The sequence below is a fragment of the Crinia signifera genome, chromosome 2 (assembly GCF_055691185.1).
Source record: "Crinia signifera chromosome 2, ASM5569118v1, whole genome shotgun sequence".
NCBI lineage: Eukaryota > Metazoa > Chordata > Amphibia > Anura > Myobatrachidae > Crinia > Crinia signifera.
The window spans coordinates 79,526,401-79,539,430 of NC_139218.1; the positions used below are offsets into that span (position 1 = coordinate 79,526,401).

The 13,030-nt window shown below is 44.2% G+C and overlaps 1 protein-coding gene across 1 annotated transcript in view; it reads right to left on the reverse strand.

Moving 5' to 3' along the window:
- SMS (spermine synthase) overlaps nucleotides 1-13,030 on the reverse strand; it is a 154,402-nt gene that overhangs the window by 59,212 nt on the left and 82,160 nt on the right. The window contains exon 7 of the mRNA XM_083172464.1: nucleotides 4,544-4,630. Within this exon, the coding sequence (XP_083028590.1) occupies nucleotides 4,544-4,630 (87 nt within the window). The remainder of the gene's footprint in view (nucleotides 1-4,543; nucleotides 4,631-13,030) is intronic.

Sequence of the window (13,030 nt, forward strand, 5' to 3'; positions counted from 1 at the left end):
ATTTCCTATTCAACCATATGTGAGAAAATTCTATACAAATCACTGCATCTTTTTTTCTCACAGCCCCCAAGCAAGTCTTTTTTCCTGAAACCATTATTTTTAGGAAAAATCATCAGGACTATGGGCCTTATTCTGGTTGGTGCGGTAATATCCGCATGCGTTCGGGCCGCCGATGTTTTGTGTCAGCGCATGTGCAGAGGCGTCTTTGCGCATGTGCGAACGGAACGCACGTCCAAATTCCACATGAAATGTGTACACTACGAACAGGGGGTGGAGAGGGGCGTGAAGGGCTGTTTGGCCGCATTAACATATGCATACGCCCCGAGTTTCATGGGCGTTCCCATGAAAACGCTGGGCGTACGTATGGTAATGCGGCCGTGACGCACGTGTAGGGGGCGGACATATGACATTGCCGGATGTCAGCTGCCCGCCCAGATCCATGCTTTTGCACGGAGAAATGCCCATGTGGTCTGAGGTTGCGGGAGCTGCCTGGCCACTCGGTCCTGCATTCGATGGTCTGCGACCATCGAATGATGGGGGAGGTTCCCTGAGATGGAGGAGGTGTATTCATGAGAAATACACGTGCGGTCCGTTCGGACAGCTTCTTACCGCAAACGGACGGAGTTGGCGATCCGTATGGAAGGCGGGGTTTAGGATGCACGGTGCTGGCCGCATATTCGGATCCGGACACACCGATCAGAATAAGGGCCCATATCTGGAACCCCTGCACCATCCCTTTCCCTGTATAATGACTAATTAAGCCATTAAATCTTTCTTATTGGCACACAAACAAAAACAAAGGAGTTAGATTTTAGGAAGGCTGATTTTGTAGAGATGGGAAACTCTGTAAGGGATTCTTTGGCAGAGTGGAAGAACTTGGAAGGAGTGCAGGATAAGTGGGAAAAATTAAAAAGTGCAATTCTAAAAGCAACAAAACTTTGTGTCAAAAGAGTTAGGAAAAACACAAGAAAAAGAAAGCCATTGTGGTTTGCAAAAGAAGTAGCAAGTATTGTGAAAGCAAAAAAGTTGGCCTTTAAGAAATTTAAGCAGACGCCGAAGAATGAGGACAAAGAGGTGTATCTTGTTAGACAGAAGGAGGCTTAGAAGGTAATCAGATGTGCAAAAGCACAGGCAGAAGAGAAAATGGCCCAGTCAGTGGGTAAAGGGGGGAAAACTTTTTTTTAGGTATATAAGTGAAAGGAGAAAAACAAAAAGTGGAATAATTAGACTGAAGACAGAGAGTGGAAGTTTTCTTGAGGGGGACAATGTAATAGCAGATAATATTAATAATTATTTCTGCTCAGTATTCACTGCTGAAAGAGAGGGGAAGGGGCCACAGTTAACTTGCAAGTATAGTCAGAAAACTGAGGGAGAGACAAGTACATTTACAGAGGAGAAAGTCCTCACAGAACTCTCAAAACTGAAAGTGGATAAATCAATGGGGCCAGATGGGATACATCCAAGGATATTAAAAGAGTCACTAGCTACTGGAGTAATCCCAGAGGACTGGAAAACAGCGAATGTAGTCCCACTGCACAAAAGTGGAAGCAAGGAAGAGGTAAGCAACTATCGACCAGTGAGCCTTACATCAGTAGTAGGGAAATTGATGGAAACACTCTTAAAACAAAGAGTTGTAGAATATCTCAAAAACAGCATGGGTTTACTGGGGGAAGATCATGTCAAACAAATCTTATTGACTTTTTTGACTGGGTGACTAAAGTAATAGATCAAGGTGGGGCTGTAGATGTAGCTTATCTAGACTTTAGCTAAGCTTTTGACACTGTCCCACATCGCAGACTGTTAAATAAACTTGAAAGCTTGGGATTGGATTCTAAGATAGTTGAATGGATAAGAGCGTGGTTGCAGGACAGAAAATAGAGAGTTGTAGTAAACAGAGTACAGTCAAAGGAGGAAAAGGTTACAAGTGGAGTACCCCAGGGATCTGTACTTGGACCGGTGCTTTTTAATATCTTTATTGGTGATATTGCAAATGGAATTGAGGGTAAAATGTGCCTTTTTGCAGATGACACAAAGGTATGCAACAGGGTAGACACACCAGGAGTTGTAAAACAAATGATTGAGGATCTAGGTAGATTAGAGAAATGGTTAAGAGAATGGCAACTACAGTTTAATGCCAAAAAATGCAAAATTATGCACTTGGGTCTCAGAAATCCAAAGACTCAATATAGTATAAATGGCACTATAATGGAAACTACTGAGGAAGAGAGGGATCTAGGTGTCACTATTTCAGGGGACTTAAAAGCAGGTAGGCAATGTAACAAAGCAATGAAGAAGGCAAGTCAGATGCTTGGTTGCATAGGGAGAGGTATCAGCAGTAGAAAGAAAGAAGTAATAATGCCACTGTATAGGTCATTGGTACGACCTCACCTAGAGTATTGTGTTCAGTTCTGGAGAGACTGTACAAAGAAGAGCAACTAAAATGGTGCATGGCCTACATCACAAAACGTACCAGGAAAGACTAAAAGATCTTAATATGTATACTTTAGAGCAGAGAAGGGAAAGGGGGGACATGATATAAACTTTCAAATATATCAAGGGTTTTAACAAGGTACAGGTGGGAGACATTCTTCACAGGTAGAGGAGCAACAGAACACGAGAACATGCACTAAAACTAGAGGGAGGAAGATTCAGGGGAAATGTGAGGACACATTTTTTCACAGAATGAGTAGTAGATAAGTGGAATAGCCTCCCATCAGAGGTGGTAGACGCAAATACAGTAGTACAATTTAAACATGCTTGGGATAAGCATATTGATATCCTTACAAAAAAATAAGGATCAAATATGGTTTGAGGTAACATGTTTAAAAAAAGGGGCAGACTAGATGGGCCAAGTGGTTCTTATCTGCCGTCAAATTCTATGTTTCTATGTTACTCACATGTTGATGCTTAAGATCTTCACAGGCTGGTCTTCTGCAGTAGCAATGTGTGAAAAGCTATGCACACACACTTCGTTTTGCTTTAGATTTGATGTTAGATTCGATTTTCTATTAGATCTGGCATTAGATCTTTTCATTCAATTTGGCATTAGATCTGTACTTTTTCATTTGATATCAAATTCGATTTACATTCATGGTACATTGTACACATTCGATTTACTGGATCAAATGTGATATTTCCTTAGCTGCACAGTCTATTTTTCTTTTCAATTTTGAGAAAACGGGAGCACGCATCGAATCGAATGCAGATCAAAAGTGTCCTAAAAACCATTCGATGTGGATTAGATTTTGCATCTTCTGTAAGCAAAATCGAATCGAAAAAAGGGAAAAATCGAAGCATGTGTACACAGCTTTAGTACAATATGTGTGTGAGATCACTTTTTGATGCAAAATCCCTGTCACCATGTGTGTGTCCAGAGGCAGTAGCAAGGAGTACAACATCTCCGGGGGCATCCTCCTCTGGAGTTGAATGGATGGGAGATGACCGGGAGCCACAGAGATTGCCAAACCTTACAGAACACGGAAGTATCTAACTTTTTGGATGTTTTTTTTAACTGGGTGCAAGTTTTTGTGTGTGTGTGTGTGTGTGTGTGTGACAAAACCTAGTGCCCAGTAGGATATCCCCCTTATGCGACTGAAGTCCCATGCTAAGCGATGTAGGTTAGCACAGATCGCTGGCACACGTGTGATGCACAAGCGATGTGTGCTGAGCGATCTGTGCGGACCAGTGTTCTCACCATGAGAACACTGGCGATCGAACTAGATTTATACTGCATGCAGTATGAATCTAATCAGGCGATGAGGATGCACGATCACTGGGGGCTTTACACCTGCAGCGATCCGTGCTTAATTTCTAAGCAATCTAGTCAGATCGTGTAGAACTAGCCCTGGAATTGTGCCGTCAAGCATATGCCCCATTAAGGTTCAGTTATTTGACATATGAATCAATGATTATAACAAAACCCTTTTGAGTTAGTTCTGTTTGCTGCTTAACTTGAGATATATCTGTTGTCTGTCATTGAGTTGGCATTATTATGCCTTTGCTCTGGTTGACAAACCTTCCCTTGGGAGATACGTCTGTTTGTGGAGTTCCCCAGCAGCACCATGGTCAGATTGCTGAACGGTGAGCAGCAAAAATAAACATACTGTATATACTGTTTTTTTTTTCTAAGAGACTGACATATTTTACTTAGTAGGTTGATTTATTTATTTACAGTTTCTTATATAGCGCAGCAGATTCCGTTCCGCTTTACAATTGTAGACAGTGATAGAACATAATGGGTAAAAACAGACAGACATGAAGGTAGGAGGGCCCTGCTGCAAAGTCACAATCTATTTGCTGTATTGTTCTTTGTTATGATCCAATTTAGGATTTCTATTCTTAGGAATATTTTTGTATAAATCTGTTGTGAGCACAATACATATATTCCACCTAAATGGATATACCACATTTGAGATAAATTAACAAATTATCAGTAATATATACAATGAAAAATATGTCATATATATATATATATATATATATGTATTGGTACTCTAGCTAAACATTATAGACAGATAAGATAGACATACAGACAGAAGGATACCTGATAGCAGTCGCCTTTGAGATTGTCTAACACATCGCCGCATGTTTTCCGCATATGCTGTCTACATCCGTCGATCACCATTTGGTCTATGTTTGAAAGATGTTAAGGTGTGAATATTTGTTTGTGACACATGACATTTTAATGGGAATCCCTGACAGCCCTGCTCCAATTGTGATGTAATTTATTTTGTGGCTCACGGTTACTGCAGAGAATGGGAATCACATCAGCTGAATGACAGGGAGCAACGGTTTTACTGACTCAATCACTAAATCTGTCAACGTCTGCTCTCTTTTCCTCTTTAGGTTTGTGTAGTGGTGATAGTGAACAACAGATCAGCTTTTCTTGAAATATAAGCCCCACAATATCAGCGCTTAGGATTTATATGATCCTGTATCATTCTGAACCACCAAAATGTTATATTTTACATTGGTTATTTATAAATATTGTATGAGATTTCTGTCTATAATAGCCACATTTTTATTACATTGTGCTTACTCTGTGTAAGTTGATTTTCCTACTTTCTAAATATATAACAATTCAGAAATTGCAACAAGGAAGCAAAGGAGCTTCTTATTGGTTAATAGCTGCAGCAATCCAGAGACAATCTGATGCTGCTTTCACACCGCAAAACCTGCTTTAGACCCAGTATTTAAAACATTTCTTAAAATGGGTCAAAGCAGGTTAAACCCCCTTCACATCGCATGTTGAACACTGAGGTCCCGCTCTGTGCATATCTAATGAGTAGGACCCAGAGCAGTGAATATTTAATGAGCGGGTCCCCACCCCCGGCATATGGAATGAGCGGCCCCGCTCATTCCATATGCAGCGGACGGGGACCCACTCATTAAATATTCACTGCACAGAGCAGGTCCCGCTCATTCCATATGCAGGGGGCAGGGGCCCACTCATTAAATATTCACTGCACAGAGCAGGTCCCGCTCATTCCATATGCAGGGGACAGGGACCCGCTCATTAAATAGTCACTGCACAGAGCAGGTCCCGCTTATTCCATATGCAGGGGGCGGGGACGCGCTCATAAAATATTCACTGCGCTGGGTCCCGCTCATTAGATATGCACAGAGCGGGACCAGCTTGTGCTCACTGTTGGCTGTGTCCTAAATACCGTTCAGACCCCCATCAGACTGTAAAAAAAACGGGTCTGAAATGGGTAGGACCCTGCTTTTAACCATTTCCAAATACCGTTTTTTTGGAAACGGTAAATTCACTCTGGACCTTTCACACCACACATATTATAGTTTTGAAAAGGTAAAAAAACTGCAAAATACTGTGTAATATGTGCAGTCTGAAAGGGGCATGAAGGTCTAACTCAGCATGGATTGCTAATCAAAGAATTCGCAGTGGACTGTGAGGAGAAACCCGCCACTCAGACAAAAAATGTAATGCCCCTTGCGAAACTGCAAGAGAGAATTGCAAAAGCATTGCTAATCCCTATCCATTTGCAATTCCCAAAGAGAAATTGCCATCTGTGAAAACATGAGTAGGTCTGAGGCTTACATTAGCCTGTTACTGAGACAAGGTGCAGGTGGACATCGGTGATGTCACAGACCCTCCTTGAAAAACGTCTGGGCACGCCTCCTTTTTTTCCAGAAACACCTAGAAAACACCAGGTTTCCTCCTTCAAATGACGGCTTACTGTCGCTCTGGCCACATTTTGTTTACGATCCATATGCATTTTCAGTCGCTATTTCCCGCCCATCATGCACTTTGCAAAAGCTACACATGCACAGACATTCAGAATTCGCTTGATTTGCAAATTCTCTACCGATACATTCTAAATTAGCTGCTAAAGTCTGGAAAATATGGTAGAACATACATTCACTGCTGTGCAATGCAGTGGTCCTTTTTATCTACAAAAAGTACTATTGTTTGTAAGAGAGAGGAAGTAACTATAAAGTGGACATCCTATTGGTAAATTTCATCCAATGGGAGGGTAGGCACAATACAATAGCAGACCGGATTAAATTCTAAATATCAAACAATAATATCATCAGCTTCACTAATTAGGCATTATTAGTTTTAAGATGTGCAGTTTGAAAAGTAAAGGACAGAGAGCACATGGAAAAAAGTGAAGTATGTCCTCAACATATCAAATGGCTGTACATTAAGACAAAATGAAGAGGGGGCGTGGCCTGGCGGCTGAACGGACAAGACGCATCCAACATCAGCTCCTCAGCCCCGGCGCCTAAAACCAGAGGAAAAATCCTTTTAACCCCACACACCCGCTCCCTATCCCACCCCTTCCTCTTCTACAACAGCCCAGACACCGAAGAAGCCAAGCCGCAGAGCCGGGGAGCACTCCTAAGTGCTCCTGCAGGTTGCGGCCTAACGGGGACCTGAAGCCGGGGACCTCGATTTTCAAGACGTGACGCCGTCCGAGGCGTCGGAAACAGAGAGGCGCGAGAAGAGGCCCGCAGCACCGCCGGGAGCAGCGACAGAGGGGACAAACAACAACCCCACACCCGAAGCTCCGGTAAGCCAGGCGGGGGCCCCACACGCTGACACACCGGAGCGATCAGCAGAGTCTCCGGGGTCGCGTGTAGGCGGCCGGACGCCACTACAAACACGCTGCCTGACGGGGGACACTGCCGCCAACACTCACGCCGCAACAGCCCAGGGTGACTGCCAGCGGTTAGTATAGCCTAGGGCACCATCCACCCACACCTCAAACCCCCCTGTGCTGGAAGCCTGACAGGGGTGAAAACGCTGGAAATCTCCATTGGCGGCCATCTTAGAAAAGGCAACCCCCGCAGCCTAAGCCCTATCCAGACCACACACAGGATTCTGCTCCCCATAAAGCCCACAATTCCAAACCCCACACCCATAAAAGGGGTGAACGAATGCTCAACTGACCGGCAATCTCAGAGATATTTAAAATCAGGGCACCCACACCACCTGTACTGCTACCTCTCCTTGCTGGACTGAGACCTGTACTATCCATATACGATCCTCTGCCAGAGTTGCCCTCTAGACACAGAGGTGCGACACAGTCCTGCCAAACATTTCAATATAGTGTGGCCGCCACCACCCCCCACTGTATACGGCTTCCTTTCAACTTTATCTCTCTCCCCATTCTGGGAGAAGAGCCGTGTACGCAATGGAATAATCTGAATACCATATCTGCCAAACTGGTCCAACATGGCTGATGATGCTGCTAATGTCTACACTGTTTTTTCTCACTGACCGCTTGAACATGTGACTATAATACAATCAGCCTCGGATGCTTTAGCGGATACTAGCTATACCTCTCTATACATAATGTTTTCTCAGTGAAATGTGACTTGCTCCTTTCTCCTTTTCTGGCCTCAAGCACACCTGCAGCAGACCATACAGACATCCCTGCACTGGTTGGCACCCACCACTCATTCCTGTTAGAGGAGGTGCATGGAAAAATTCTTAGTGCCTTACTCAATGTCCTCTGCAGGCTCCTCCCGTATCCCCCCTTCTGACCCCCAGTGTGGCTATTCATCAGACTCTGATCGCTCCGTTACCCGCCTAACCTCTCAAAATAAAAGAAAAACCACAAATACACCCAGATCTTCAAAAATGAAAGCTGCCGATATTGCAGCCGTTATAGGCCCAATGCTAGCTGAAAAGTTGGCAGGCCTTAAGACATCCATTGACTCCACCTTGGCCCAACTTACTCAACACTCCCAACGCCTAGATACGGCTGAACAAAGAATCTCCTCCCTTGAAGACGACCTTCAGACGGCCCAGACCACAATGGCTGCACACTCCAAGGAGATACTTACCTTGTCTGAGAAATTGGACGACCTGGAGAACAGAAATCGACGTAACAACTTGAGGGTGGTGGGCATACCGGAGTCGGTCAAGGGTCATGAGCTTATGGACCTGCTCGCTTCATGGATCCCAGAACAACTGGCACTGGACCTCAAAGGAACGCCTATAGCGATTGAAAGGGCCCACAGGATCGGCCCAGACAGAGCTAACCCCAATGGCAGACCAAGACCAGTCATAATGCGCATCCTTAATTATGCCGATAAAGTCAAAATCCTAGACCACTACCGGAAAACGGACAGTATCACATACCAGGGTGAACGCCTCCTCATCTTTTTTAAGATTTTTCTAATCTGGTGGCCTCCAAGCGCAGGGACTTTGCACCAATATGCAAATACCTTATCGACTCTAAAATAAAATTTTCATTATTGTACCCGGCCCGCCTCCGTGTGTTTGGGGATGGCCAGACCCTCTTCTTTGAGGACCCTGCTAAAGCCAGGGCTCATTTCTCAATTCCTGAGACTTGACTGGGAGAACTGGCGTCCCTGGCCACATAGAGGCTCGCTGATAAGTATCCCTTTATTTTCTTTTATTGCTACAACCTTCTGTTGTAGGGTGTGCTCCTACTGTTTCTCTGCTGAGAAAATGTACTAATTTAACCGCTAAGCATCTGTTAGGCTTAGAATAATGACCTTTCTACTATTATTACAAATTTGTTTGTTGTTATGTTATGTGCCTGCCCGTCCTTTTAACGAACCCCGTCTCATCATGGGATCACCCCCCTCTGCTCGCTGGGACAGAGAGGGGCCCCTTTTTCAGCTACTATTCGTTTTTAATATGATCCGCCCAGCAGGAATTGGCTGATATGACCAGTCAAATTCCCTCTTTAAACCCACCAGGAGAAGAATCCACACTTCTTACTTTTAATATAATTTCTTGGAATGTCGAGGGCCTTAACCATCCCATTAAACGTAAAAAGATTATGTCTCACCTCACCCGTATGAAACCCCATATAGTTTTCTTGCAAGAAACTCACTGGGTGGGGGGCTCCCATCCCTCTCTCAAAGCCCCATGGCTGGGAGAATGCATATCGGCATCCTTCACCAACAAGACCAGGGGGGTGGCAATTCTACTTAATAGGAACCTCCGATATTCCATCACTAGAAAATTTATAGATCCAGAGGGCCGATTTATTCTTTTAGACCTGTCTCTCGATGATACCCAATATACACTGCTTAATGTATATGCACCAACTAACCCTGATGCATCTTTCTTTGCCATTCTATTACAGAAGCTGCTGTCATGGGGTTATACTAACCTTATTTTAGGTGGAGACCTCAACACGGTCGTGGACCCATCCATGGACAGATCGGGGGTGAGTATGGCCAGGTCCCAAACCTTTTCTACTCTTCTATCTCCTCTATGCTCCCAACTCGGCGTCAGTGACCCCTGGCGTATATTTCACCCCCTACAACAAGACTTCACTTTTTACTCACACCCACATTCAACACATTCCAGGATAGATTACCTCTTTCCCTCAGATCATCTGCTTCCCAGGGTGACACATACGGCCATACATGATATAATAATTTCTGACCATGCACCTATATTATTAACTTTACAATTAAACAGACCCCAAACTTTCACTAAAAGCTGGCGATTCCCTGCACACCTGTTTCATTCAGAAGACTTTCTTCTACATCTTAAACAGGCATGGTCCAACTTTGTCATTGACAATACAGCCCAGGTTGATAATCACCACATCTACTGGACTGCAGCAAAGACAGTACTAAGAGGACACATCATGTCATACGTCAACTCCAAACGCAAAAAATTTACAGCCCAACTTCATACCCTCAGCACTGCATTGACCTTGGCATATAACACATATAAAAGACAAGACACCCCGACCCATAGAGAGGAATATCTGGCCGCAAAACAAATTTATGACACTTTCCTCACAGAACAAGCCCAATCCTCGCATAACTACTACCGTAATAAACTACACAGATTCGGTAATAAATCTGGAAAACTACTGTCCAATCTAATGAAAGGCCCCCAATCCCGCACATGGGTTAAGAGTATACACAAGTCCGATATCCTTATCACTGATCCCAACCAAATAAGCAGTGAATTCTCTAAATTCTACGAATCCTTATACACTCAAGAACCATCAGACACACAGACTAGTGAGACATTCCTGGCGGGAACAGAACTACCCACACTGACCCAAGAGGAAAGGGACCTGTTAGACTGCCCAGTCACAGAGGAGGAGGTGCTGGACACCATTAAAGCTCTACCCAATGGCAAAAGTCCGGGCCCAGATGGATACGGGGCAGAATATTATAAATTATTAAAAGGAGACATAGCACCTACCCTTACATTACTATACAACCATATAATCACAACCGGAGAGATGCCTCTTAGATTCAACGAAGCCAGAATAATAGTATTATTGAAACCAGGTAAAGACCCCACTGCGATGGGCTCATACCATCCATTTTCCCTGCTAAACCAGGACTTTAAAATTTTAACCAAATTAATGGCTAATCGCCTGCAGAAATGCCTACCCCGCCTGATCTCGCCAGCCCAGTTGGGTTTTGTAAAGGGCAGACAATCGGTGATGGGAGTTCGTGCCGCCATAGCGGCGATAACACACACCCGACTTCACAACCTCCAATCCAATATACTTATTAATCTAGATGCCGAAAAGGCTTTTGATAAAATCTCATGGTCACACTTGCAGACCGTACTATCCAAACAACTCTTTGGGAGATCCTTCAGGGGGCTGATTCAGGCGATGTACACCCTCCCTACAGCCCATGTGATGGTAAATGGCATAGCGTCCCCGCCCTTCCTACTTGAACGGGGCACTAGACAGGGATGCCCCCTCTCGCCCCTGCTTTTTAACTTAGCACTCGAACCGCTTATAAGACACATCATTTCCTCCCCAGACCTTGCAGGAATAACAATTGGCAACAGAGAACTAAAAGTTGTCGCATTCGCAGATGACATTCTCCTTTTCCTATCTAACCCAAAACACTCTGTCCCTTATCTTATAGAAGCCATAACACGCTTTTCCTCGTTTGCTGGCTTTTCTATAAACTTCGCCAAATCAGAAGCACTGGCCATTTACGGCCAAGTGAGAACGGACTGGACTGCCCCATTTCCATTCAAATGGGCCACAACGTACATCACATACCTAGGCATAGCTCTTCCTCCCCACCCCCACAAACTATATACGTATAATATTACCCCGGTCATCCAAAAAATCCAAACAGAACTCAATCTATGGCAAAATTTGCCACTGAATCTATTAGGCAGATGCAACCTATTCAAAATGGCCAGCTTCCCAAAACTACTCTATGTGATGCAGATGACGCCAGTTCTAATATCTGATTCAGATATATCCTCACTCCACTCCATGCTAACCAAATTTATTTGGAATGCAAAAAGACCCCGAATTAGTCTGTATAAATTGATGCAGACAACTCAGAGAGGAGGCCTTAATCTGCCTAACATAAAGTACTACAACCTGGCATGCATCCTCCGCTTTGCAGTGGACTGGATCAATGACACAGCTATTTACACTGACGTGGCCTTAGACTCACAACTTAGTGCCCCTCTCTCACTAGGCTTCCTCTTACATGCGCGCCCATCACAGCTAACCAGCCCCCAATTTGATAACCCCCTATTGGCCTCCACAGTTCAAGCATGGCGACGTGCGAGAAAATCCCTAGGCTTAAAACATTTTTACTCCCTATCCCTTCCGTTGGTTGGTAACTTGGAGTTCCAGAAGGGAGAAGCCAGATCACCTTTCATAGCCTGGCGATCCCAAGGCATCTCATGTTTACGACACTTGCTTAATACATCTCACACTCCACTTACATTTGAAGAAGCGACACAACGCTTTAAGCTCTTGCCTAACAATGTCTTTTCCTACACTCAAGCTGTTCACTACCTCAGATCTGTCCTAAACAAACTCCAACCCCGGGATATCACGAATCCACAAGATTCGGTGATACGCACTCAAACACACTCAATTTCCAACATATATGGGCGCATACGTCCAGAGCTAGACACAGATACAGATCTACAGGCACTCACAAAATGGGCCTCCCAGTCTTCCTCTCTGGACTCGGAGGCAATATTAGACACTTTCCTTATCAATTTAAAACTTGTTACGGCCAGTTCCTACCAGGAAATGTTATATAAAATTTTCCACAGAGCCTACCTCTCACCCAAGCGTTGCTACCTGATGGGTACAACTGAAAGATCAGACTGCTCTAAATGCCACACACCGGAGGCAGATATACATCATTGCCTTTGGCAATGCCCACACATACAAACTTTTTGGCACGCGCTACATAATTATGCCATGACTACACTTAAAATATCATTTAGTTGCACTGATTCCTGGGCACTATTTGGATACATAGCGGACCAACCTAATATACCAAAAAATGACAAAAAATTATTGGTACTCCTCTCAGCGGTAGGACAAAAGGCAATTTTACAGCAATGGATACATACTGAGGCCCCAACGGTTGACATGGCAACTTCACGTCTTCTCTTCTTGTTCACGATAAACTGGCTGGAAACTTCACTCCACAAAGAACTCCTCACCCCTAAACTATATGCCTGTTGGAATAAATTCATTCATACGCTCCCTTCCCGCACCAAACAGGCCATACAGGGATGTTTCCAAAATACATCCTGGTACTCTCTTCA